Source organism: Aulonocara stuartgranti, assembly GCF_965226115.1.
Source record: "Aulonocara stuartgranti genome assembly, chromosome: 1".
Classification (NCBI taxonomy): domain Eukaryota; kingdom Metazoa; phylum Chordata; class Actinopteri; order Cichliformes; family Cichlidae; genus Aulonocara; species Aulonocara stuartgranti.
Genome location: NC_138939.1, coordinates 11,362,109 through 11,389,108, shown reverse-complemented (window position 1 = coordinate 11,389,108; position 27,000 = coordinate 11,362,109). Strand labels below are relative to the sequence as shown.

At 37.7% G+C, this 27,000-nt stretch overlaps 2 protein-coding genes and 2 long non-coding RNA genes across 8 annotated transcripts in view; all 4 read right to left on the bottom strand.

The window, feature by feature from the left end:
* Positions 1 to 27,000, bottom strand: part of loxl1 (lysyl oxidase-like 1) — a 301,527-nt gene that overhangs the window by 197,564 nt on the left and 76,963 nt on the right. The gene's annotated exons all lie outside the window — the stretch shown is intronic.
* LOC309706239 lies at positions 2,493 to 5,346 on the bottom strand. Of its 2 annotated transcripts, XR_014276701.1 has the most exons (4): positions 5,104 to 5,346; positions 3,326 to 3,442; positions 3,106 to 3,209; positions 2,493 to 3,003 (listed from the first exon to the last, which is right to left on the bottom strand). It is a non-coding gene; the product is annotated as an uncharacterized lncRNA (long non-coding RNA). The 2 variants fall into 2 exon arrangements; XR_014276702.1 differs by lacking the exon at positions 5,104 to 5,346 and having other exon boundaries at positions 3,326 to 3,810.
* LOC309692439 (uncharacterized protein) lies at positions 9,812 to 14,909 on the bottom strand (the record flags this gene model as incomplete). Its single annotated transcript, XM_082510918.1, has 3 exons — positions 13,620 to 14,909; positions 10,712 to 13,194; positions 9,812 to 9,815 (listed from the first exon to the last, which is right to left on the bottom strand). The coding sequence occupies exons 2-3, from the start codon at positions 12,388 to 12,390 to the stop codon at positions 9,812 to 9,814; spliced, it is 1,683 nt and encodes a 560-aa protein (XP_082367044.1). The 5' UTR covers positions 12,391 to 13,194; positions 13,620 to 14,909.
* LOC309712619 lies at positions 24,758 to 26,761 on the bottom strand. Its single transcript, XR_014278341.1, has 3 exons — positions 26,249 to 26,761; positions 26,029 to 26,132; positions 24,758 to 25,924 (listed from the first exon to the last, which is right to left on the bottom strand). It is a non-coding gene; the product is annotated as an uncharacterized lncRNA (long non-coding RNA).

The window sequence follows — 27,000 nt, the reverse complement described above, 5'->3', positions numbered from 1 at the left end:
GCTTTGAAAGACAAGATGTTGGAAAGAGAACAATAATGGCGACAATTTGAGGGTAAAATGATGGCTGTAACACTGTGGACACAGCAGCAGTTGAAAGAGAAGTGCTTAAGATGAATCTTGGCACAGTGGCAGGCAGAGCTCGTTAAGCAGGCAGGTGTGAGCCTGGTTGCTATAGTGACTGCACCCAATGGCTCCATACACACGTACACAGACATGCGCCTCACTTTTGCTGCTTAAAATGAACAGAAAAGTCAGGCCGAAACAAATCGCTCCCAAATGAAAAGTATAGGTCGTATTGACGAAATTCTTTCACCGTGAGCGGCAGCAATGTCCACTCTACCTAATTCTCAGTTTTCATGCCTGTGGAGTTTATTATATGGACGTGGTGACAGTGTAAAAACACCATGCTCTTCTGATTTTCAAACCAACCTTCTGAGCCGTTTTAACATTAGAGTCTATGGAAGAGTTGGAGGGAGGAGGCTGTGCATTGGTGACATTTATGAAAGAACCGTAACACCTAGGACAATAGTAAACACATTGGATGAAAGAGGACAGCCATGGCTACGTTTTGAGGGTAAAATCATACCTGTAGAGCAAACGCTGTGGACACAGCAGCAGTTTTAAAAAAGATTTTAAGATTAATTTTTTTGCTCCTCTCACTCTAGCAGTTGAGCTGCCTCACTCTAGCCCCAACATTCCGTCCCATACACACCCATTATAAACTCTGAAACGGGTGAAAAAACATCATGAAACTTAAACTGGAACTGAAGAAAAAGTATAATAGATATTGAAAAGATAAATACAAGTTGAATAGTTGAATGTCTTGTCTTCGTTTTAAAGTTTGAATGGTGGCTCTATGTCAATGTATGTGGAAGTAGATACAGTTTAAAGAGGAGGAAGTTGAATGAGAATTTGAAGGGTCTCCCCATTGAAATACATTATAAATTTTTGTTGAAAAAAGTTGAATAAAATTAAAAATATAAATGTTAAAAATGAGAAAAAATAGAAGCAATGTTGTCCAAAAGAATAGGAATCTAATGGTGTTTGAATGGTTTTTCTAAGTTGAACGGTTTTGAAGGAGTAGGCTTTCAAAAAACGTACGGAATAGATAATAATAATAATAAAATATAACTAGAAAGTGCATTTTCTGAAGAAACTGCAGTGTGAATGCTTGAATCTGAATGTATGCACTGAAATGAATTAATTGCTGAATGTTAAGTTAAAAATTCTGAATGAGCTGGAAAATACAGAAATTTTCACCTGAAAACAAAAGTGCAGAACTTTTGAAAGCTGATGTTCACACAGAAGAAGTTGGAAAAAAGCTAAACATGTTTAAAATGTAAATAATAAAAAGATGAGTAATGACAAAAGAAAATTTAGAGTCAGAAAACCTCTGAATGAATATTAAAAGTTCAAATTCTTCTAATTGAAATGAACTTAAAAGATGAACAAAAATTCTGGAGAAAATACAAACTTTAATATACAGCATAATGTTTTTCAGACATATACACATGTGTATATCATGTTTAATAGTATTACATACATCAATTTGTTTTGTATGTCATAGAAAATAACATAAAAATCTTAAGTCATATTTTACAGCTTCTTTCTGAAAAGGACTAGTAGAATAAATAAAAATAACTAAATTAAATAAGTAAATAAAAATAATAAGCAAGATATGAAATACATGAAAATTCAACTTTTAAAACCACAATCCTGAACCTTTAAATTGTGTTGGTTTCTTAGAACATGGCTGAACAGCTGTTTCTATCGGTCTACTTAATCTGTCTACACATCTTTTTATTACTCATTCTTCTTTATGTTTTAATGTAAACAGAGTCCACACAGTGGTAAAAGAGAACTGTATAGAGATTTTTGAGTAAAGTCAAATGAAAGCGTAAGGTGGTGACACAGTTTAACACATGCAAATAATCAAATAAACACATTAGTCCTTTTTGTGAACATGGATAAATAAGTATCAATACAGCATTGTTCAGCCATGCCACTAAATGCTTTTTTACACATTGTTTTAACCTGGGCTCAGACACAAAGTCCCAAAATTAGTTAGTCCCTGACTTTGAGTTGTGGTTATGACTAATTATTATACACAAGGCTTTATCTATCTGAACTCTAAGGACACAAATATGAAAAAAAAAACCTATACTTACCAGCTGATACCCCACACTACACACTAGGTGTGCCATGTGACCTGAAACTTTGGTACAAAATCATCATAATCATTCTGTTAACACTGTTTTTTAACGCTGTTTGTGTTGCTGTTCAGCAGTTTAAAATGTTTTAGATTGGATTACATGGAATGAATTTGAATTTTCTTGGGGGGTTTTGTGTGTGTTTTGTTCTTAGCAGATTTTTTCTTCCATACTGTTGAATTCCAGTTACCACATTTCTGGTCATATGACATCCCGAGTGCCCACTTAAAAAAAATCCCCACAGTTAATTCAACATTAGAACAAAATAAAAATATCCATCCATCCATCCATCCATTCGCTTCCGCTTATCCTTTCCAGGGTCGCGGGGGGCGCTGGAGCCTATCCCAGCTGTCATAGGGCGAAAGGCGGGGTACACCCTGGACAGGTCGCCAGTCTGTCACAGGGCCAACACACAGGGACAGACAACCATTCACACTCACATTCACTCGCACATTCACACCTAGTGACAATTTGGATTAATCAATTAACCTATCCCCACAAATAAAAAAATAAAAATATGTTAAAGAAAAAAAGGTTTGCTCTGTGATGAAATACTAAATAAGCATACATTGTACAGAGCACTAACAATGACAACAATCCTTTAGCCTGTTGATCAGAGAGAGGCAGTCATTATGTCCATTTAAAACCTGTAATCACAGAGCACATCGTTTCTGTGAAACTATAAAGTCCCATATGATCCTCATCATGTCCAGTGACTTCAGAGTGGATCCTCCCTGTCATCCGGCCAGTGTTTGATGTGTGGCAAGCAGCACAGAAGCAGGATAGCTGAGGACTTTAAAAGAAGAGCAGAAAACAGGAATATGTAGTTGTAAATGTAAATATCAGTGATACTTGTCTTGTCAAAGGGAATAAAATAATGAAAATGTTAACTTACACACTCATTTAGGGAGGATCTTGACACTGCACAGAGGAGGCACAGTCAGTCTGACAATGATGGTGATCTCCAGGGATGTTTTCCTGCAGCAACATTCCTGCCAACTGGCCATATGATCCAGAGTAGTGGGTTTGTAATGAACAGAAAGGTGTATATGTTAGGTAGTGTGCACTCAGAGCTGGTCCTAAGAAACAAACACATCCTGTAATAAACTGAATACCTGTAGTAGTGCTGCTGCAAATATGAAGCCCTTCTATCATGAGTGGTTTCAAAGAAGGTGTTTTGGAGGCTCAGTCACAGAAACTGTGCCGTCTGTTCAGTCCTGAGTGTCTCGGCTCTGAAGGGGATGGATCACAGAGGGAAACACCTGAGTACAGACATTACAATACACTCTAACACTCCTAAGGTCAAGTGAAAACACAATTTAAACACTTCACAAAGAATGAACACATGTTTTCATGAAAATTATGTCATTAACCCTTTTTGTTGTGAGTAAATCTCACCGGCTGCTTGTGGGACAAGCTAGAAGGAGGACTTATCACAGAATCTCTCCTGTGCTCCAGATGTGAAGTCTCACGCTCTGATCGTATGGCGATGAAGATGGTGATGATGAAGTTTCTCTGATCTGTGGCATTACAGTTTCTGGCTGCTATGTGCTTCACATTGTTGGATTTTACATGTGAAGCTTGGAGAAGACACAGGAGGACTGTGTCTTGCTTAAAAAAAAAAAAAAGAAAAAAAAAGGAAACCTAACAGGAAAGGAAACCCCCCCCCCCCCTCAACTCCCACCGTACCCTCCCCACCCCCCCCTCCCACTCAACTCCCCAACCTCACACCATCCAATGTCTATACAAATGTAGGGTATCAGCTGGTAACAGAAAGCAAGTGTAACATATGCACTACATATGTAACACTGCTGAAACATTTCTGGCCAGAAATGTGCAGTTATCAACCCAGACCCACCCTGATGATTGCACTGGCCAGAAACATGATAAAAGCTCATAAAAATTTATGTTTCATAGTAAAATTGGTCCAAAAATATAATCGTATACTTTTGAAAAAGTTTAAAGTTTATAACAAACCAAAATAATAATATTTTTGTAAATAGTATTTCAAAATAGAGGCACACATAAAGTGGCTTAACTGTCATTATTGCTGTAATTAGGTTTGTTTGTTTGTTTGTTTGTTTTTTTAAAAAGCAACCTTTAGTCATTATTGTTCTCTCAGAAACAATGAAGAAGCTGTTGAACATTTATGTGTTGTGTAGGCAATCCTCTGGTCCACCCTCCCTCCCTCCCAGCCACAGTGAGACTGGGGCAGCCTGGCAGGATGTTGAAGCCTGGCTGCAGAGAGGATATGCCTACACTATTCATTTTAAACTGCTATATTTGATTTTTCTGACATTTATAGGTTACTGTTAGTGAATTTTAGATTTTCTGTAATAAATAAAATTGTCATCTTTTACTGATATCATTACTTAATTCATGTAATTGTATTTTATGTAAACAATTCAAACATTATACTGCAATGCAGGGCGTCAACTTTTAAATATCGCTCTACTTTATGTCTGTGAAGGTTCTCAGTCATCCAGGTCATCGTAGTCAAAGGAGCTTGCAAAGAAAAGCGTCTGGACTTCTTTCTGGAGTTCAAGCATCGCTCTACTTTCTTAAGTCATTCAAAAATATAGATATTACTTACTGTATTCAAAGATCTAGATCATGAATCATCACAGGACAATACACAGTATACTGGGTCATGGTAACTATGGTATGTCTTCATGACTCCAGAATGGAGACATCGAACTGACTGAGAAATGAAAATTAGGTCAAGCAGTGTGTTCTTCTCTGTGGTAGGGGCAGTGATGACCTGTGCGTATCCCCTAGACTCAAACAGCTCCAGGATTGGTTTGTTTGCACTGGATAAAACATTCTCATTAAAATCACCACAAACTATGATGGGATGACAGTCCATGATCTCCAATGAGTCTAATAGGCTTACCAGGTTTTTCAGGAATGGCCTCAGAGTGTAGTCTGGAGGTCTGTATACAACTGCAATCAGAGCACTGACTGGTGCTTCAACCTTTAAAGCCAGAAATTCAAGGTCAGTTACATTATGGATGTACTGTTTTTCATGCACTTGAATGTCACTTTTCACATAAACAGCAACTCCACCACCACTTCTGTTTGCCATCTGGGGAAAGTTTGTGTAGGACAGGTGTCTGTTGCGTTTGAACAAATTGTAATTTTCCAAGTGGAGACTCTCTGCGACAAAAGAGCCCCGCAGGTGTGTTTCTGTTAGGCACAAAACATCTGCTAGACACAATTCATGGTGACTTTTGATGTCATTAATGTGAGCTGGCAGTCCCTCTGTATTATGATGAACAATGGTGAAAACCTCTGACCTGCTCAGTGTTTGCCTCACGTGTAGAAGAGGCATCATGTCATCAAGGTTGGCTTGTCTCATGTTCTCAAGCGCTGCAGTGATTTCTGGGTTGGTGAATATTTTTTTCTCCTCCATATCAAGAAGATACAGTCCACTGAGAGACGTCACTCTACTGACAGCTACGTAGGCCATGCCGGGCTCAAAAATGCTCTTAAGAGAGACAACAGCTGATGTAGTTGTCATACCCTGTACCTTATGTATTGTACATGCAAAGGCCAGCTTCACTGGGAACTGTCTTCGTACCACTCCTTTCTGCTTCAGATTCTCCTCTGCTCTCTCAATGTACACCATGTCGTCTGCTGGTGTGCGGTTATTCTTTCCAGATGTCTCATTATCCATTTTAAGTCCAAGCTTGATGATGTGTTGGTCGTTTTCAGAGTGAACTACTCTAAGTAGTATTCCAAAAGCTCCATTAACCAAACCATTTTGTATGTCAATGTTTCTGGTGAGCATGACACGAGCTCCTTCTGCAACTTTCAGTGTGTCTGGTAACTCGTTTTTACCTCCTTTCAATGGTCTGTCTTGAAGTGCCATTCTGCCAGTTCTAGGATCTTTTCTATAATCATCTGCATGGATGTCAATGATATGAGTGTGGAGCAGAGCCAGTGTTGCAGAGTTGTGTGCATCCACTTCTTTATTAGTTGCAAAAATGTGCAACGCATCAGTTGGACAAAGGGCTGGTTCAGTTATGGCCTGTGACAACAAATTTCTATCTGCTTCGCAAAGCTCATCCAACTTTCCTTTCACACGAATTCTGTTCAGCATCTCTGCAAAGACAACATCATCTTTCTGACGCATAATCTCAGTCAGAGTGATCATCTGAAAATGCTCCCGCCACAGGTCGATCTCAGACGGGTCGTGCACACAGAGAGGTTTAGACTGTCGCACTGGGGGTAGCTGATAGAAGTCTCCGACAGCAATGACTGACATGCCTCCAAAGGGTCTCCGAGTCCCTTTGATCTGTTTGAGTCTTGCATCTACATATGCAAACAGATGTCTTGACACCATAGACACTTCGTCAATGACGATTATTTCAGCATTCAAAAGTTCTGATCTGACTTCATCCAGCTGATTGCCAAGTCCCTGAATGGGAGGTTTTAAGCTTCTAGGCAGCTTGAGAAGAGAATGCAGTGTTGTTCCAGAAATGTTAAAAGCTGCAGTCCCAGTGAAAGCAGTTAACAGGACAGTGGGTTTTGATATGTCAACGTCGTCTGCATATCTGGGCACTTTGCTCAGTATCTTAGATGCTTCTGAGTAGATGCATTTGATAAGATGTGATTTTCCTGTTCCAGCACCACCATTAATATAAAAGAAAAACTGCTCTGGATTTAGAGCACAGACTCTTTTAATGCACCAGTCTCTAACTGCATAAAATATGCAGGCTTGCTTCTTGTTCAGATTCTGAAACATCTGACGTAACAATGTGGGATCAATAGCAGGGGGTTCCCTGATGGCTCTGACTTCTGTTGAAGCATCAGCCTGACGGCTGTAGTCGGGCACATCTTCCTGTTCATTTTCATTGTCTCGCTCTCTTTCTTGTTCAACAAGTGGCAACCTTACGAGATCTGATTCAGGTGCCAGATTACACCATTCGTCAGTCACACCTCTGTTCTGCTCATATTCCTCAACAGCGCTCTCGATCTCCTCACTGTTTTTCTCATATTTTTCTCTGTTTCTTTTGACAATGTGTTGCACGTACTCAAGATGGTCAGTACCTGGTAGCTGTACACAGCCAGCACCATAGAAAGCCTGATAGGTTGGCAACGATGGTGTTTTCAGTTCGTGGTCTGAACGATGAGGAAGGTACAGTTTAAGCAGTCTTCCGTAATATTGCTCTGGATGTTTTTCTTGTGAGCAGCGGTGAAATCTGATGATAGCAGGCTTATTGTTTTTGCGCCTTTGCACAAACCCCATCTCATTGAGAAGGGGCAAAACATCTTTACCTTTTTTCTGTTGGCCATAGACAATCCTGCAAGTAGCAGCAAAGTCTGCCATGCACATCTCCTCATACTCTGGTGTTTCAGGTCTGGCTTTGTATTTGTCATTCAAAGATGTCATCCAAACATTGGAAGACTCAGGTGTTGTGTTGTCCAGAACTGACAGGGGACGACTCATTTTCACAGGATTATCATCAGTTGGAATGAATATTACAGCACGTGAGCATTGCTTCATGTGAAGACCACATGCACGAGCAACACACTCCTGTGCACTGATCTCTCGCTTCTTTGAATATGCCTGCATGACGGCTCTCATTTCATCGCACTCATTTACACTGTCCTTATGGGAGTTCTCAATGACAGTTTTCAGGTACTCAGATAGCCCGCCCTCTTTTTTTGATATATATTTCATTAAATAATTTGCAGCACCAAAAGCATCTAAAACAAAGCTTATGTCGATATTACTGTTCCAGGCTTCAAGCAGATGTGGATTATAGCCGTTTATCCAAGAGTCTTTTGGATCACGCTTTAGTATGATCGTACTCCTCATGTTCATTTTATTCAGGTATCTCTCATATTCTGCATGTGTCAACTTGCATCTTTCCAAGAGCTGCTCTAAACTCATGGAAGCAGTTTCAGGTTCATTCAGCAGCTGGTTCAGTGGTCTGAGCTTGTTCTTTGCCGTTTCTACTTCCAGTGCATCATCCTCACTGGGTCTTGTGATCATTGTCTCATTGCAGGGTGGTTTGGGAAAACCAAAACGGCACCCGGAGCTTAAACTCCTAAAGCACGTCTTTGTGTGGTTCTTACTGTGTTTTTGCACTTCTGTTACTTTTTTGTACAGTTCAGGTTGTTTATGTGGATCAGGCAGCTGAGCTGTGATGTATTTGTTTATAAAATCAAGAACAGTTTGCTCATCATCCTCCTCAAACACAGGAGCACCTTCTACCCACAGGAGGCAGTGTATGTGTGGGCTTCCTCTGTGCTGAAACTCAACTCTGTAAAAGTAGTCAATGACTTTCCCAAGTGGCTCTGCGGGAGATAAGAGTAAATCTCTGAATAATGCTTCAACTCTCTTGTCAAACATGCGCATTGTTGTGACAGGATTGCTTCTCAGGATGTCACACTTTGCTGACCAGTCGAGTCCTTCAAAATTCACTTGTTCACCTTGCTGCCTTGTTATTGCCTCGATCACTTCAGGCCAGCGCATTTCAGCAGCTGAAAATGTGCAAAAGAACGTGGGAGTTCCCAACTGTCTGATCATGGCAAAAAGATCTCTTGTTGTTTTCTCCCAATAGGCTGGGGTTCCTCTCAGAGGCTGCATGAATCTCACTGCATCTTTATTTCGCACCAGTTTCTCCACCTCATGTTTATCTTGTAACATGCCTGAGGTTATTTTTCTACCATCTCTGGTCAGAGGCTTTGCCTTCCTTAACTGTACTGTCATGCTGGATGTAGCCAAGTGTATTTCAGTCACAAACTGTGCAAAGAATAAATAGTTTGTGTCTTTGGCAAAACGATCATCAATGCAGAAAAGTCTTGATTTGAAATACCCACTGGGGGATACTTTGATCAGCCTTCTTTCATCAAGTGTGTTTTGGCCTGTAGGAAACTGCACAGGGAAGGCCATGGCCTCCAGTTTAGGTGTTTTGAAAAAACTTATTGGATTGTTTCTCTCTGCAGGAGCAACAGAGTAGATTCCTTCACTGAAACATAATATCTCCTCAGCCACATCAGGGGGCTGCAAACAGGACTCGAGTGCAAAACCACCATTAGTCAGTCCATCTGCTTGCTCTGAATCATCTCTCATCTGTTCATGCGATTGTTCACCATCACAGGGTAACATGTCAATGTCCTGTTCATTTATATTTTGTGCTTCACTCAGTGCATTTTTCTCACAGCTGTCAATTTCCATTAAATCAGCCTCATCATAATCGTCCTCATTCATGTTTTCATCATCATCATCCTCATCATCTTCATCAGGAAGAGTTGGATCACACAGCTCAGCATCATCTCTGATGCTCACATCCTTATACTGTGGATGAATCTGCTTGAGTTTATGCAGTGCTTGCACAAGTTTAGACCAGCTTACAGTCTGAAACAGCTGATGACCTTTGTAAGACAAGCGTCTCTTCAGTTTTACTCTCATGACCTGAGAATTAATTCTCAATCGAGGTAGTGTTTCAACAGTTTCCTGTACCTCTGATGGGACACAGACCACATTTCCTCTAATTGCTCTTTGTCTGCCTTTGGGAAGAGGAATGATCTTGGCAAATGGTATGCACTTGGCTATGAGATGTCTCTCCAGTATGTTGAGATCAGAAAGTTCAGCTGGAATATCAGCAAGATCCAACTTATTGGCAACAGCAAGTGCTGGCATGGATCCATTTTTAAGATGATCGTGGCAGGTGTGACATATCCACTCTCTCTTTCTCTCATCAGGCACTTTGCACTGCTCATTTCTGCAGTTTTCATCACAAACATGAACAAACTTTCCTGTCAAACATGTTGCAACTACATGTGGGTTTTTGACATACTTTGACCTTGTGCAGGGTCGCACTTGGTTTGGAAATGAAGCCTTGAAGCATACAGTACATGGGTATGATGGTCCAGCTTTGATTTGTGATTTGAACACAGATATGGCCTCGTTGATCACACTGTTGTCACTCTCTTGGGTTTGTCTGTTCACCCATCTGTATTTCCTTTTTATTTTCATTGCACATCTCATGTTGTGCATAATCCTGAATGCAAGATTACTTTGATACCTGTCTCGCATTAGTTGTTTCATTAGTTGTCTGTGTCTTACTCTGAATGCATTGTCACGTGCATAACGCTGAGTCACTCGAGATCTCTGTCTCTCTCTGAATTCAGGGTTTTCTTGATACCTTTCAGTTATATAGTTTTTTTGTTTTTGTCTAAATTCAGCATTGTCACAGTAGCGTCTTTTAATATATTGTTGTTTTTTCTTTCTGAATTCATCGTTCTCACAGTAGCGTCTTTTAATATATTGTTGTTGTTTCTTTCTAACTGTAGCATTCTCAGAAAAACGTTTTTTAACATATTGTTTTTGTTTCTTTCTGAATTCATCATTTTCACAGTAACGTCTTCTAATATATTGCTGTTGTTTCTGTCTGAATTCATCATTTTCACAGTAACGTCTTCTAATATATTGCTGTTGTTTCTGTCTGAATTCATCATTTTCACAGTAACGTCTTCTAATATATTGCTGTTGTTTCTGTCTGAATTCATCATTTTCACAGTAACGTCTTCTAATATATTGCTGTTGTTTCTGTCTGAATTCATCATTTTCACAGTAACGTCTTTTCATATACTGTTGTTGTTTTTGTCTAACTTCAGGATTGTTTTTATATGTCTCGCTTGTGCAAGATTTTTTCTTTTCTTTGTAATCTTTATTTGAAGCATACTTTTGTTGTTCTTTCCTTTTTTGGTTTTCTTTTCTCTGATTTCTGGGTTTCTCTGATGCCATTAATCTTCTTTTCATTTTTTGCCTTTGTTGTTTATTAACTTTTTTCAGTTTTTGTAAAACTATATCAGAAAGGTCACAGGCAGCAACATTTGTTATGGCAGCATTTGATTGACATGAAAAAGCATCACTTGATGGAAGGAAACTTAATTCACTGCATAGTTCTTCAGTTGGTATATTAGGAGGTTCATTCTGATCTTCATATGATGTGAACTGAGTCATGTGGACTTCTTTTTGTTTCACCAGTGGCGTACAAATGGACATTTGACAAAAGATATTTTCAGTCGGATCAGTGGTTGTGTTTCTCCTTGGAGTAGAGGGGTTTGCTTCATCAACAGTTGTATCAGAGTGAGTAGGTGCCACAGCAGTGGCAGCTGTTGGTCTGCAGACTGTGTCTGTGATAGTATCACTCAGGTTGACTGTGCTCATACTGTAGAACTGCACAGGCTTCAGTTCATAGTTACAAGAGGGTGATATCTCCATCATTTCATAAGAATCTTGGAGCCTCTTAATCATGTCACTGAGGAGTGTGAATTTCAGCATCACAGCTGTACCACGATTACGTGACTGTAGTAGTAGAGGAAGACCAATGGGTGTTCTGGGGTGTGGGTCAAAGAAACCATATATGCCTGATGTGGATCTGAACACTGCGATACACAATCCACTCATAATCAGTAAGGCATACTGCACATCTGACAACAGGCAGCTCAGTCCTGCTTCTAAGCTCAGAAAGGTATCTACTGCCTCCTCTGGAGGTTCTTCAAATGTCCCATACCGGGAAGGCTGTGTCATGTCGACATCATACATAGACCTGCGAGCATCAACTTTGTCTGGCAGCTCATCGGTTGCCAAATGAATATTTTTAGGAAATCTTTTCTTGGCCTCTTTGTACATCACATCACCTTTATCCAAGACCAGATTTAGGTCAGCTGTAGTCATGTTTTCATTCTCATGAAGGAAAGCAAGAAATGTGAGTGAGTTACATGTGCACTGCTTGTTTCTGGAGTCTCCATATTTAGGATGAGCCTGGCTGCGAGATGCACAGACATGTATAACAGAGGGCTGGTTTTCAAGGTTCAGTCTTTCTGCATGAGATGGTCCTGCCACATCACTGTGACAGCCTCTTTTCAAAAAATCAGCATAACCCACCTGTGGGTCACATGACACCTCATGTTGTTCATTAAATTCATGCTGCAGTCCACTCTTTACAGCATCAGCATAAGATACCTGTTGTACATGTGCAGGAACATGTTGACCTGCCTGTTTGACACTGTCAGAATTGGTCTTTGTAGACACACTGTCTTCTGCAGAGCTCTGAGGAAAATCAAACTCAGCTTGTTCACATGTTGGTACACTGTGAAACTCATGAAACTTTTTCCAGCGTTGTTTTGCAGCTTGTGACTTTTTCTGCTTCCTTGGCATTTTCACACACCTGCAAGTTTCTTAGTCTTTAGAAAAATTGTTCACAAGATAAGAGTGGCACACACCAGGAGATGTTGTCTTTGTTTTTATATTTCAGTTTTTATTTGTCTTAAACAGTTGTCTTTCGTTTGACAGTTTGTTCTTCAGTTGAGAGAATATTATGCACTCTCTTTATTGGCTTGGCACAACTTAGCAGCAAGCCAAGAGTGAAAAACAGGTAGAGAGAAAATTTAGAAGAGAGAACAGGCAGAGCAGGAGAGACACGGCTGGGAAATCACAATCAAACCGTGAATTAGTTTTCTTTGTTTGTTCAGTTTGTTCTCAGGTAGAGGCAATATATGCACTCTTTATTGCTTTAATGGCTTGGCGTTTTTCAGCAGCAAGCCAAGAGTGAAAAACAGGTAGAGAGAAAATTTAGCAGTGAGAACAGACAGAGCAGGAGAGACACGGCTTTAAATCAAACCGCAGATTTTTCTTTGTTTGTTCAGTTTGTTCATAGGTTGAGGCAAAATATGCACTCTTTATTGCTTTGTTGGCTTGGCGTTTTTCAGCAGCAAGCCAAGAGTGAAAAACAGGTAGAGAGAAAATTTAGCAGAGAGAACAGACAGAGCAGGAGAGACACGGCTTTAAATCAAACCGCAAAAGGATTGTTGGTTTGGCAAAATTTCTCACAAACCACAGAGTGAAATACAGATGGAAAGAAGGCAGAGACAACAGGTGGAGCAGGACAGAGGATAGAGGGGTTGGGGGGTTGGGATGTGAGAGAGAAGACTGGAGATCTGGTCCTTGTTCTTCTTCTGCACACTGTGAACAAAAAACAAGAAAAAAATTATTTTATTAAAATTATATCACATGGTAATTGTATGAACTAATTGTGACTACTGAAAAAGGACAAAACAAATATTCAAGCTAAACTGTTGTCAGCTGCCATGTGCAAAAAGTTGCATAATTGGGCACTTTTTAAAAGAATAAATATTTAATTAAATTCAGCAATAATATTTTTAAATACAAATATGATTGAGTGAATCATTAATTAATCACATGTGTGACTACAAAAATGTACGAAAAAAATATTTTAGCCCAATTGTTAAGCTGCACTTATGTGTATTTATTATAAAATTGTGTTTAAAAGGTCTAGCACAAAGTTTGAACCCATCACTTTACATCTTATATTAGTCAGATTATTTTATTATTTTGGTCTACTTCTCTTACAGTATGTGCACACCTACCAGGCAAAGCACAGTGTCAGTCAGGTTCCTGAAAGTGTAACACGAGAAATAATACGTTAGTTGTCTGTACAGTGTTATCAGACTAACAGAAATACAAAGCCCACACGACATGATACACTGAACTTATAGTCAGCAGGGTAATTATAGAGTAATATAGCACACCAACTGATACAGCAGCCATTTTACAATTCAAACTAATTAACTGAAGTATTGCCACTTATGTAAGGCTACTGTTAGACTGTTACTAGCCTTAGCATTGCTGCTAGCGCTAGCATTCCGGCTAGCATTAGCACTTCAGTTAGTGTTAGCAATGCAGCTAGCGTTAGCATTGCAGCTAGCGTTAGCATTGCAGCTAGCGTTAGCAATGCTACTAGCGCTAGCACTCTTACTGTTAAAACTGAGCCACAATGGCAATAATAAAGCTCATTTCTTACTTTTGTCTCACTGACCGGCAAGAAATATCACAGGAATATTATTTTTGTCAGTTAACAAGTGCTAAGGCTAGTGTTAGCACTATAGCTAGCGTTAGCATTGTTGCTAGCATTAGCATTGTTGCTAGCATTAGCATCGAAGCTAGCGTTAGCACTGCTGCTAACAGCAAAACATCATAAACGTATATAAATGATAGCGAAGGTTATTCTTTTTTCTTTCTTCTTTGAATTCTTTTTAACTCTGTTGGACTTGATATGTGAGTTTAAATGTCAAACATGTATTTTTTCCATCATAAAAATAAAACACTGCAGTACTGAGTGTACTGTACTTACCACAGCAGAGAGCGAAGCGGAATGACGACAGTTGGTCCAGTGATAGGTTAAAAACAGATGAGGCGTTCAGGTGGTGCTTGGAAATTTGACCATCAGTTTGAACAGCAATAATGAGCATATACATGTCTGTGTGTTGGTCTCTGTGTGTGACAGACATAGAGAGATAGAGGGAAAAAATACACTATACTAGTGTACAAATTGGTACTTTTTGCCCAAGTATAAGCGAATGAGTGACATACAGAAAAACAGGGCAACTGGCATTAAATGAGCAAATAAAAAGTATTAAATCTTGAACTGTTTTGTGGGTTTTATTTTAAGACTACTTTGAGTGTATTCGTGGGGAGATAAACTATACAGACTATAAACAGAAACATTAAATGAGATTAGATTAGTTAAACGTTAGTTAAAAGGTGGGGAAATTAACTACAGACCAATAGATGCTGAGAGCTTTAATTATCCAGTCAGAAAGGATGATTTTGAAGTCATCAACTGACTCCAACTGCCCAGATCTGAAAAACCTTTGTGCCAATCACAATGCTCTACTTACTTTTGTCTCACATATACTAACTAGTGACAAACTATTAATCTGTGGCAAAACCCTGTCAAATCTGTCTTATTGTACTATTGAAAAAGTTAATCTTACTACAATCTAACATTTTTAGGTTTAACCTTGGCAGAGTGAGAGAGAGCTCGTTAAGCAGGCAGGTGTGAGCCTGGTTGCTATAGTAACTGCACCCAATGGCTCCATACACACGACACAGACATGCGCCTCACTTTTGCTGCTTAAAATGAACAGAAAAGTCAGGCCGAAACAAATTCTTCCCAAATGAAAAGTACATGTCGTGTTGACAAAATTCTTTCACCGTGAGCGACAGCAATGTCTAGTCTACCAAATTCTCAGTTTTCATGCCTGTGGAGTTTATTATATGGGCGTGGTGACAGTGGAAAGACACCATGCTCTTCTGATTTTCAAACGAACCTTCTGAGACATTTTAACATTAGAGTCTATGGAAGAGTTGGAGGGAGGAGGCTGTGCATTGGTGACATTTATGAAAGAACCATAACACCTAGTACAATAGTAAACACATTGGATGAAAGAGGACAGCGATGGCTACGTTTTGAGGGTAAAATCATACCTGTAGAGCAAACGCTGCGGACACAGCAGCAGTTTTAAAAAAGATTTTAAGATTAATTTTTTTGCTCCTCTCACTCTAGCAGTTGAGCTGTCTCACTCTAGCCCCAACATTCCGTCCCATACACACCCATTATAAACTCTGAAACGGGTGAAAAAACATCATGAAACTTAAACTGGAACTGAAGAAAAAGTATAATAGATATTGAAAAGATAAATACAAGTTGAATAGTTGAATGTCTTGTCTTCGTTTTAAAGTTTGAATGGTGGCTCTATGTCAATGTATGTGGAAGTAGTAAGAGTTTAAAAATGAGTAAGTTGAATGAGAATTTGAAGGGTCTCCCCATTGAAATACATGGGAAATTTTTGTTGAATAAAGTTGAATAAAATTAAAAATATAAATGTTAAAAATATGAAAAATAGAAGCAGTCATGTCCAAAAGAATAGGAATCTAACGATGTTTGAATGGTTTTTCTAAGTTGAACGGTTTTGAAGGAGTAGGCTTTCAAAAAACGTACGGAATAGATAATAATAATAAAAAAATAGAACTAGAAAGTGCATTTTCTGAAGAAACTGCAGTGTGAATGCTTGAATCTGAATGTATGCACTGAAATGAATTAATTACTGAATTTAAGTTAAAAATCTTGAATGAGATAAAAAAAAAACCCGAATTTAACCTGAAAACAAAAGTGCTGAACTGCTAAAAGCTGAAGGTTACACAGAAGAAGAAGTTGGAAAAAAGCTGAAAATGTTTTAATTTTAAATTAGAAAAACCTAAGAAATGAGAAAAGAACATTTAGAGTCAGAAAACATGTGAAAGAATATTAAAAGGTCATATTCTTTGAATCACTGAATGACTAAAATGTGATCCCTCCACTTGGACCCACACAGTTTAAAAAGTTTACATCTCTGAGCTTTGAAAGACAAGATGTTGGAAAAAGAACAACGATGGCGGCGTTTTGAGGGTAAAATGATGGCTGTGACACTGTGGACACAGCAGCAGTTGAAAGAGAAGTGTTTAATATGAATCTTGGCACAGTGGCAGGCAGAGCTCGTTAAGCAGGCAGGTGTGAGCCTGGTTGCTATAGTGACTGCACCCAATGGCTCCATACACACGACACAGACATGCACCTCACTTTTGCTGCTTAAAATGAACAGAAAAGTCAGGCCGAAACAAATCGTTCCCAAATTAAAAGTACAAGTCGTATTGACAAAATTCTTTCACCGTGAGCGACAGCAGCTTCTAGTCTACCGAATTCTCAGTTTTCATGCCTGTGGAGTTTATTATATGGACGTGGTGACAGTGGAAAGACACCATGCTCTTCTGATTTTCAAACGAACCTTCTGAGCCATTTTAACATTAGAGTCTATGGAAGAGTTGGAAGGAGGAGGCTGTGCATTGGTGACATTTATGAAAGAACCGTAACACCTAGTACAATAGTAAACACATTGGATGAAAGAGGACAGCCATGGCTACGTTTTGAGGGTAAAATCATACCTGTAGAGCAAACGCTGTGGACACAGCAGCAGTTTTAAAAAAGATTTTAAGATTAATTTTTTTGCTCCTCTCACTCTAGCAGTTGAGCTGCCTCACTCTAGCCCCAACATTCCGTCCCATACACACCCATTATAAACTCTGAAACGGGTGAAAAAACATCATGAAACTTAAACTGGAACTGAAGAAAAAGTATAATAGATATTGAAAAGATAAATACAAGTTGAATAGTTGAATGTCTTGTCTTCGTTTTAAAGTTTGAATGGTGGCTCTATGTGAACGTATGTTGAAGTAGTAAGAGTTTAAAAATGAGTAAGTTGAATGAGAATTTGAAGGGTCTCCCCATTGAAATACATGGGAAATTTTTGTTGAATAAAGTTGAATAAAATTAAAAATATAAATGTTAAAAATGAGAAAATTAGAAGCAGTCATGTCCAAAATAATAGGAATCTAACGATGTTTGAATGGTTTTTCTAAGTTGAACGGTTTTGAAGGAGTAGGCTTTGAAAAAACGTACGGAAAAATAAAATATAATAATAATAATAATAATAATAAAGATTAGAATAACAATACTGTGAATGCTTTTCAAGCATTCACACTAATAATAATAAAGATTAGAAGAACAATACTGTGAATGCTTTTCAAGCATTCACACTAATAATAATAAAGATTAGAATAACAATACTGTGAATGCTTTTCAAGCATTCACACTAATAACTAGAAAAATTTGCATTTCCTGCGAAAATGCAGTGTGGATGCTTAAAGCTGAAGCTGTATGCAAAAAGTAGCTGAAAAAGCTGAAAAGTTGCAGAAATTGTAAAAACTTTGCAGAAGCAAAAGAAGTTTGCTAAAATGGAATAACTTAGCAGAACTGCAATATCTTAGAGGAAACATAATACTTGGCAGAAATACAATAGCATAGCAGAATTTAGCAGAAATATTGTAACTTACCAGAAACATGATAACTTCTCAAAAATACAAGAATTTAGGAGAAATAGTATAAGATAACAGAAAGAATATATTTAGCCAAAAATACTTAAACATTACAGAAACACTATGATTTAGAAAAATAGTACAACAGAGCAGAAATATTGTGATTTACCAGAGACACTGTGATGAACTATGAATATTGTAATTTTAAATTGAGACTATGTTTTAGCACAAATATTATAATTTGGCAGAAATACTATAATTTAGCAGAAATACTATATTAAGCACAAATCCTATAAAAAGCAGAAATACTGTACTATGATTTAGTAGAAAAACTATAATTAATCAGAAATACTAAATTTAGCAGAAATACTATATTAAGCACAAATCCTATAAAAGCAGAAATAGCATATTAAGCACAAATCTTATAAAATAGCAGAAATAGTATGATTTAGCACAATAGTAATAAGTTAAACAGAAAAATTGGAAAAGCAAAATGGACAGCTGAAAAAATGCTGAACATGCTGAGGGTCCCTCAAATATACTTGTTAAATGACAAAAATCTGCAAAAAAATTTATTACAGCCACACAATCACAAATATGTACACATGAGGAAACACACATGCACAGAGAGACCCACACACAAGATCCAATTCAGTCAACCAGTCTAAATATATTGAATTTAAATCTTAGAATGAGATCATCCCATTAAAAGCCTTTCTCTCTCTCTCTCTCTCTCTCTCTCTCTCTCTCTGTCACACACACACACACACACACACACACACACACACACACAGGGAGAGAGAAGTAAGTTTCTAGGTCAGCCTGGGAGCTGCTGAATTTGAATCCACCAATCAGAGAGCCTGTGTACTTTTTCCCGCCAAAACAGGTGCATCTTTTTACACACGCAGCAGAGAGAGGCACAGGATTATTGCAGCCTATTTCTCATAGTGAGGACTCCCCTCAAACAAATGACCATAATTTCCAAACCGTAGGGGCTAGAACGGTCATTCTTACACCGTTTTGTTCAGAAGAGATGGGGGAATCTTCAAGTGTTGACAATTTAATATTAAAATATGAATTTTTAGAGATATATGACATGGATGACTTGTTGACTTAGAAGCCACGAATTCCCCAATATGCAAATTTGAATGCCTGAGACCACATATGTGATTGGCTGGCTGGGAAGCCGTGCAGGCCCTGATTTGTGGGTTTGAATTCCTCAGCCCTCAGATATGATTGGCTGGCTTAGAAGCCACGAAGGCCCCAATATGCAAATTTGAATGCCTCAGGACACTTATTTGATTGGCTGGGAAACTGTGCAGGCCCTGATTTGAAAATTTGAATGTCTCAGTCCTCACAGAGGATTGGCTGCCTGGGGACCTGGCAGAAATATATAGAAATACTATTATTAAGCATAAATACTACATTTAGTAGAAATACTATGTTTTAGCACAAATATTATAAAAAGAAGAAAAACTATAATTTAGCAGAAATACTATATTAAGCACAAATCCTATAAAAAGCAGAAATACTATAATTTAGAACAAATAGTATAAAAAGCAGAAATACTATAATTTAGCAGAAATACTATGTTAAGCACAAATCCTATAAAAAGCAGAAATACTATAATTTAGCAGAAATACTATGTTAGGCACAAATCCTATAAAAAGCAGAAATACTATAATTTAGCAGAAATACTATATTAGGCATAAATCCTATGAAAAGCAGAAATAGTATGATTTAGCAGAAATACTGTATTTAGCACAAGTACCGAAAAGTACCAGAAATACTATGATTTAGCAGAATAGTAATAACTTATTGAAACACAAATGCACAGAGGGACACACAAACACAGGCTCTAATCCAGTCAACCAGTCTAACTATGTTCAATTTAAATCCTACAATGACATGCTGTCAAATAAGGGCAGGGTCCTCTCTCTCCCACTAAACACACACACAAACACACACACACACACACACACACACACACACACACACACACACACACACACAGGGAGAGAGGACTAAGTTTCTAGGTCAGCCTGGGAGCTGCTGAATTTGAATCCACCAATCAGAGAGGCTGTTTACGTTTTCCCGCCAAAAAAGGTGCATCTTTTTACACACGCAGCACAGAGACATAGACCTGCTTCTTTCAGTTTATTTCACATAGTGAGGATTCCCCTCAAACAAATGACCATAATTTCCTAACCATAGGGGCTAGAGCGGTCATTCTTACACCGTTTTGTTCAGAAGAGATGGGGGAATCTTCAAGTGTTGACAATTTATCATTAAAATATGAATTTTTAGAGATATATGACATGGATGACTTGTTGACTTAGAAGCCACGAATTCCCCAATATGCAAATTTAAATACCTGGAGCCCACATACATGATTGGCTGGCTGGGAAGCTGTGCAGGCCCTGATTTGTGGATTTGAATTCCTCAGCCCTCAGATATGATTGGCTGGCTTAGAAGCCATGAAGGCCCCAATATGCAAATTTGAATGCCTCAGGACACATATATGATTGGCTGGGAAGCCGTGCAGGCCCTGATTTGAAAATTTGAATTTCTCAGTCCTCACAGAGGATTGGCTGCCTGGGGACCTGGCAGATATATATAGAAATACTATGATTAAGCATAAATACTACATTTAGTAGAAATACTATGTTTTAGCACAAATACTATAAAAAGCAGAAATACTATAATTTAGCAGAAATACTATATTAAGCACAAATCCTATAAAAAGCAGAAATAGGATGATTAAGCATAAACACTACATTTAGTAGAAATACTATGTTTGAGCAAAAATCCTATAAAAAGCAGAAATACTATATTAGGCACAAATCCCATAAAAAGCAGAAATAGTATGATTAAGCATAAATACTACATTTAGTAGAAATACTATGTTTTAGCACAAATACTATAAAAAGCAGAAATACTATAATTTAGCAGAAATACTATATTAAGCACAAATCCTATAAAAAGCAGAAATAGGATGATTAAGCATAAACACTACATTTAGTAGAAATACTATGTTTGAGCAAAAATCCTATAAAAAGCAGAAATACTATATTAGGCACAAATCCCATAAAAAGCAGAAATAGTATGATTAAGCATAAATACTACATTTAGTAGAAATACTATGTTTTAGCACAAATAGTATAAAAAGCAGAAATATTGTAATTTAGCAGAAATACTATATTAGGCACAAATCTTATAAAATAGCAGAAATAGTATTATTTAGCACAATAGTAATAAGTTAAACAGAAAAATTGGAAAAGCAAAATGGACAGCTGAAAAAATGCTGAACATGCTGAGGGTCCCTCAAATATACTTGTTAAATGAAAAAAATCAGCAAAAAAATGCACAGGGAGAGAGAAGTAAGTTTCTAGGTCAGCCTGGGAGCTGCTGAATTTGAATCCACCAATCAGAGAGCCTGTGTACTTTTTCCCGCCAAAACATGTGCCTCTTTTTACACACGCAGCACAGAGAGGCACAGGATTATTGCAGCCTATTTCTCATAGTGAGGACTCCCCTCAAACAAATGACCATAATTTCCAAACCGTAGGGGCTAGAGCGGTCATTCTTACACCGTTTTGTTCAGAAGAGATGGGGGAATCTTCCAGTGTTTACAATTTATCATTAAAATATGAATTATTAAAGATATTTGACTTGTAATGCACCATAACTGAGTAGAGCGAAGCAAAAACTGCCTTGACTTGCCCTCAAACAACGCTTTCTAACTCGAAATCTATTTGGAGTATCGATATCATTCTTTCACCGTAAGAGACAGCAGGCTTTGGTGAACAATCATGGAAATTTTCAGGTCTCTGTGGAAATCCAACAAAAAGTTATGACGAGAGAAAAAAGTGGTTCATTTCCACAGTTTGAAATCTGAAGAAATCTGAGCGAAGGACGAATTTCCTACCCTCAAACAAGTCCAACTCATTTCAGAACGGTAATAGGTGAGAAAGAAATTCTTGAATTGTGAGCGTCAGGGGTGTCTGAAGATATTCGGGGACAAGCCTCATGTCTTAACTTTGCTTCGTTAAGGAGATATGACGATTCGAATATGCCTCTCATTACAGAAATCCAGCGGTGATTTTGAACAAGCTCTCCATTGACTTTATATGGAGAGTTTTCTGACCTTGTGTTAGTCTGAGGAGATTTGCAAAAATTCTATAAATCCCACAACAATGATGGTGACATTTTCTGAAAGCCAGCAAAAATACCTACGTTTTGATGTATAATTTGTGGAAGTTGAGTGAAAATTGAGCAAGTAGCAGGAAGTTGTTCGGACATGAAGTGAAAATTGCAAAACCTTCAGTGGCACACTGGAAGCCAAGAGCATAGCAACCATAACAACACATGTATTTTGTGAAAAATCACAATTTTGCAACTCAAAACTTTAAGAGGCATAAAAGTAAAACAGTAAAACATTTGAAAAAGCTGAATCATACCTGAATAGCCCAATAATTTGTGAACATTTTAAAGTTTGAATGGTTGTTCTAGGTGAAAATATGAGGAAGTAGTTAAGTTTCAAAAACAAGCAAATTTTAGCAGAATTGCTGAAGTTTCCCATTCATTTCAATGGGACAAATTAAAGGAAAAAAGCTTAATATTTTAAAAAGTATAATAGTTAAAAATAGCAAAAATCGTAGCAGGAATTAGCAAAAATAGCTGAATAGTTTAAAATTTGAACGGTGAAAATCGGCTGAAAATTGTGGAAGTAGTTAAACGGCGAAAAGTGTACGGAAACACCCGGAATAATAATAATAATAAAGAATAAAGAGAAACAGGAACTCTATAGTGTGGATGCTTAAAGCATCCACACAATAATAAAGATTAGAAGAACAATACTGTGAATGCTTTTCAAGCATTCACACTAACTAGAAAGTGCATTTTCTGAAGAAACTGCAGTGTGAATGCTTGAATCTGAATGTATGCATTGAAATGAAATAATTACTGAATTTAAGTTAAAAATTTTGAATGAGATAAAAAAAAAAAAACCCGAATTTAACCTGAAAACAAAAGTGCTGAACTGCTAAAAGCTGAAGGTTACACAGAAGAAGAAGTTGGAAAAAAGCTGAAAATGTTTTAATTGTAAATTAGAAAAACCTAAGAAATGAGAAAAGAACATTTAGAGTCAGAAAACATCTGAAAGAATATTAAAAGGTCATATTCTTTGAATCACTGAATGACTCAAATGTGATCCCTCCACTTTGATCCACACAGTTTAAAAAGTTTAAATGCCTGAGCTTTGAAAGACAAGATGTTGGAAAGAGAACAATAATGGCGACAATTTGAGGGTAAAATGATGGCTGTAACACTGTGGACACAGCAGCAGTTGAAAGAGAAGTGCTTAAGATGAATCTTGGCACAGTGGCAGGCAGAGCTCGTTAAGCAGGCAGGTGTGAGCCTGGTTGCTATAGTGACTGCACCCAATGGCTCCATACACACGTACACAGACATGCGCCTCACTTTTGCTGCTTAAAATGAACAGAAAAGTCAGGCCGAAACAAATCGCTCCCAAATGAAAAGTATAGGTCGTATTGACGAAATTCTTTCACCGTGAGCGGCAGCAATGTCCACTCTACCTAATTCTCAGTTTTCATGCCTGTGGAGTTTATTATATGGACGTGGTGACAGTGTAAAAACACCATGCTCTTCTGATTTTCAAACCAACCTTCTGAGCCGTTTTAACATTAGAGTCTATGGAAGAGTTGGAGGGAGGAGGCTGTGCATTGGTGACATTTATGAAAGAACCGTAACACCTAGGACAATAGTAAACACATTGGATGAAAGAGGACAGCCATGGCTACGTTTTGAGGGTAAAATCATACCTGTAAAGCAAACGCTGTGGACACAGCAGCAGTTTTAAAAAAGATTTTAAGATTAATTTTTTTGCTCCTCTCACTCTAGCAGTTGAGCTGCCTCACTCTAGCCCCAACATTCCGTCCCATACACACCCATTATAAACTCTGAAACGGGTGAAAAAACATCATGAAACTTAAACTGGAACTGAAGAAAAAGTATAATAGATATTGAAAAGATAAATACAAGTTGAATAGTTGAATGTCTTGTCTTCGTTTTAAAGTTTGAATGGTGGCTCTATGTCAATGTATGTGGAAGTAGATACAGTTTAAAGAGGAGGAAGTTGAATGAGAATTTGAAGGGTCTCCCCATTGAAATACATTATAAATTTTTGTTGAAAAAAGTTGAATAAAATTAAAAATATAAATGTTAAAAATGAGAAAAAATAGAAGCAATGTTGTCCAAAAGAATAGGAATCTAATGGTGTTTGAATGGTTTTTCTAAGTTGAACGGTTTTGAAGGAGTAGGCTTTCAAAAAACGTACGGAATAGATAATAATAATAACTAGAAAGTGCATTTTCTGAAGAAACTGCAGTGTGAATGCTTGAATCTGAATGTATGCACTGAAATGAATTAATTGCTGAATGTTAAGTTAAAAATCTGAATGAGCTGGAAAATACAGAATTTTTAACCTGCAAATAAAAGTGCAGAACCTTTGAAAGCTGATGTTCACATAGAAGAAGTTGGAAAAAGCTAAGCATGTTTAAAATGTAAATAATAAAAAGATGAGTAATGACAAAAGAAAATTTAGAGTCAGAAAACCTCTGAATGAATATTAAAAGTTCATATTCTTCTAATTGAAATGAACTTAAAAGATGAACAAACATTCTGCAGAAAATACAAACTTTAATATACAGCATGATGTTTTTCATCATAGTATTACATACATCAATTTGTTTTGTATGTCATAGAAAATAACATAAAAATCTTAAGTCATATTTTACAGCTTCTTTCTGAAAAGGACTGGTAGAATAAAGAAAAATAACTAAATTAAATAACTAAATAAAAAATAATGAGCAACATATGAAATACATGAAAATTCAACTTTTAAAACCACAATCCTGAACCTTTAAATTGTGTTGGTTTCTTAGAACATGGCTGAACAGCTGTTTCTATCGGTCTACTTAATCTTCTGATCTGTCTACACATCTTTTTATTACTCATTCTTTTTTATGTTTTAATGTAAACAGAATCCACACAGTGGTAAAAGAGAACTGTATAGAGATTTGTGAGTAAACTCAAATGAAAGCCTAAGGTGGTGACACAGTTTAACACATGCAAATAATCAAATAAACACATTAGTCCTTTTTGTGAACATGGATAAATAAGTATCAATACAGCATTGTTCAGCCATGCCACTAAATGCTTTTTTACACATTGTTTTAACCTGGGCTCAGACACAAAGTCCCAAATTTAGTTAGTCCCTGACTTTGAGTTGTGGTTATGACTAATTATTATACACAAGGCTTTATCTATCTAAACTCTAAGGACACAAATATGAAAAAACCTATACTTACCAGCTGATACCCCACACTACACACTAGGTGTGCCATGTGACCTGAAACTTTGGTACAAAATCATCATAATCATTCTGTTAACACTGTTTTTTAACACTGTTTGTGTTGCTGTTCAGCAGTTTAAAATGTTTTAGATTGGATTACATGGAATGAATTTGAATTTTCTTGGGGGTTTTTGTATGTGTTTCGTTCTCAGCAGATTTTTTCTTCCATACTGTTGAATTCCAGTTACCACATTTCTGGTCATATGACATCCCAAGTGCCCACTTAAAAAAATCCCCACAGTTAATTCAACATTAAAACAAAATAAAAAAATGTTAAATAAATAAAGGTTTGCTCTGTGATGAAATATTAAATAAGCATACATTGTACAGAGCACTAACAATGAAAACAATCCTTTAGCCTGTTGATCAGAGAGAGGCAGTCATTATGTCCATTTAAAACCTGTAATCACAGAGCACAATGTTTCTGTGAAACTATGAAGTCCCATATGATCCTCATCATGTCCAGTGACTTCAGAGTGGATCCTCCCTGTCATCCGGCCAGTGTTTGATGTGTGGCAAGCAGCACAGAAGCAGGATAGCTGAGGACTTTAAAAGAAGAGCAGAAAACGGGAACATATGTAGTTGTAAATGTAAATATCAGTGATACTTGTCTTGTCAAAGGGAATAAAATAATGAAAATGTTAACTTACACACTCATTTAGAGAGGATCTTGACACTGCACAGAGGAGGCACAGTCAGTCTGACAATGATGGTGATCTCCAGGGATGTTTTCCTGCAGCAACATTCCTGCCAACTGGCCGTATGATCCAGAGTAGTTGGTTTGTAATGAACAGAAAGGTGTATATGTTAGGTAGTGTGCACTCAGAGCTGGTCCTAAGAAACAAACACATCCTGTAATAAACTGAATACCTGTAGTAGTGCTGCTGCAAATATGAAGCCCTTCTATCATGAGTGGTTTCAAAGAAGGTGTTTTGGAGGCTCGGTCACAGAAACTGTGCAGTCTGTTCAGTCCTGAGTGTCTCAGCTCTGATGGGGATGGATCACAGAGGGAAACACCTGAGTACAGACATTACAATACACTCTAACACTCCTAAGGTCAAGTGAAAACACAATTTAAACACTTTACAAAGAATGAATACATGTTTTCATGGAAATTATGTCATTAACCCTTTTTGTTGTGAGTAAATCTCACCGACTGCTTGTGGGACAAGCTAGAAGGAGGACTTATCACAGAATGTCTCCTGTGCTCCAGATGTGAAGTCTCACGCTCTGATCGTACGGCGATGAAGATGGTGATGATGAAGCCTCTCTGATCTGTGGCATTACAGTTTCTAGCTGCTATGTGCTTCACACTGTTGGATCTTACATGTGAAGCTTGGAGAAGACACAGGAGGACTGTGTCTCTCTTAAAAAAGAAAAAGAAAAAAGGAAACCTAACACCCCCCCCCCCCCTCAGCTCCCACCGTAACCCCCCCCCCCCCCCACTCAACTCCCCAACCTCACACCATCCAATGTCTATACAAATGTAGGGTATCAGCTGGTAACAGAAAGCAAGTGTTACATATGTACTACTTATGTAACACTGCTGAAACATTTCTGGCCAGAAATGTGCAGTTATCAACCCAGACCCACCCTAATAAATGCACTGGCCGAAACATGAT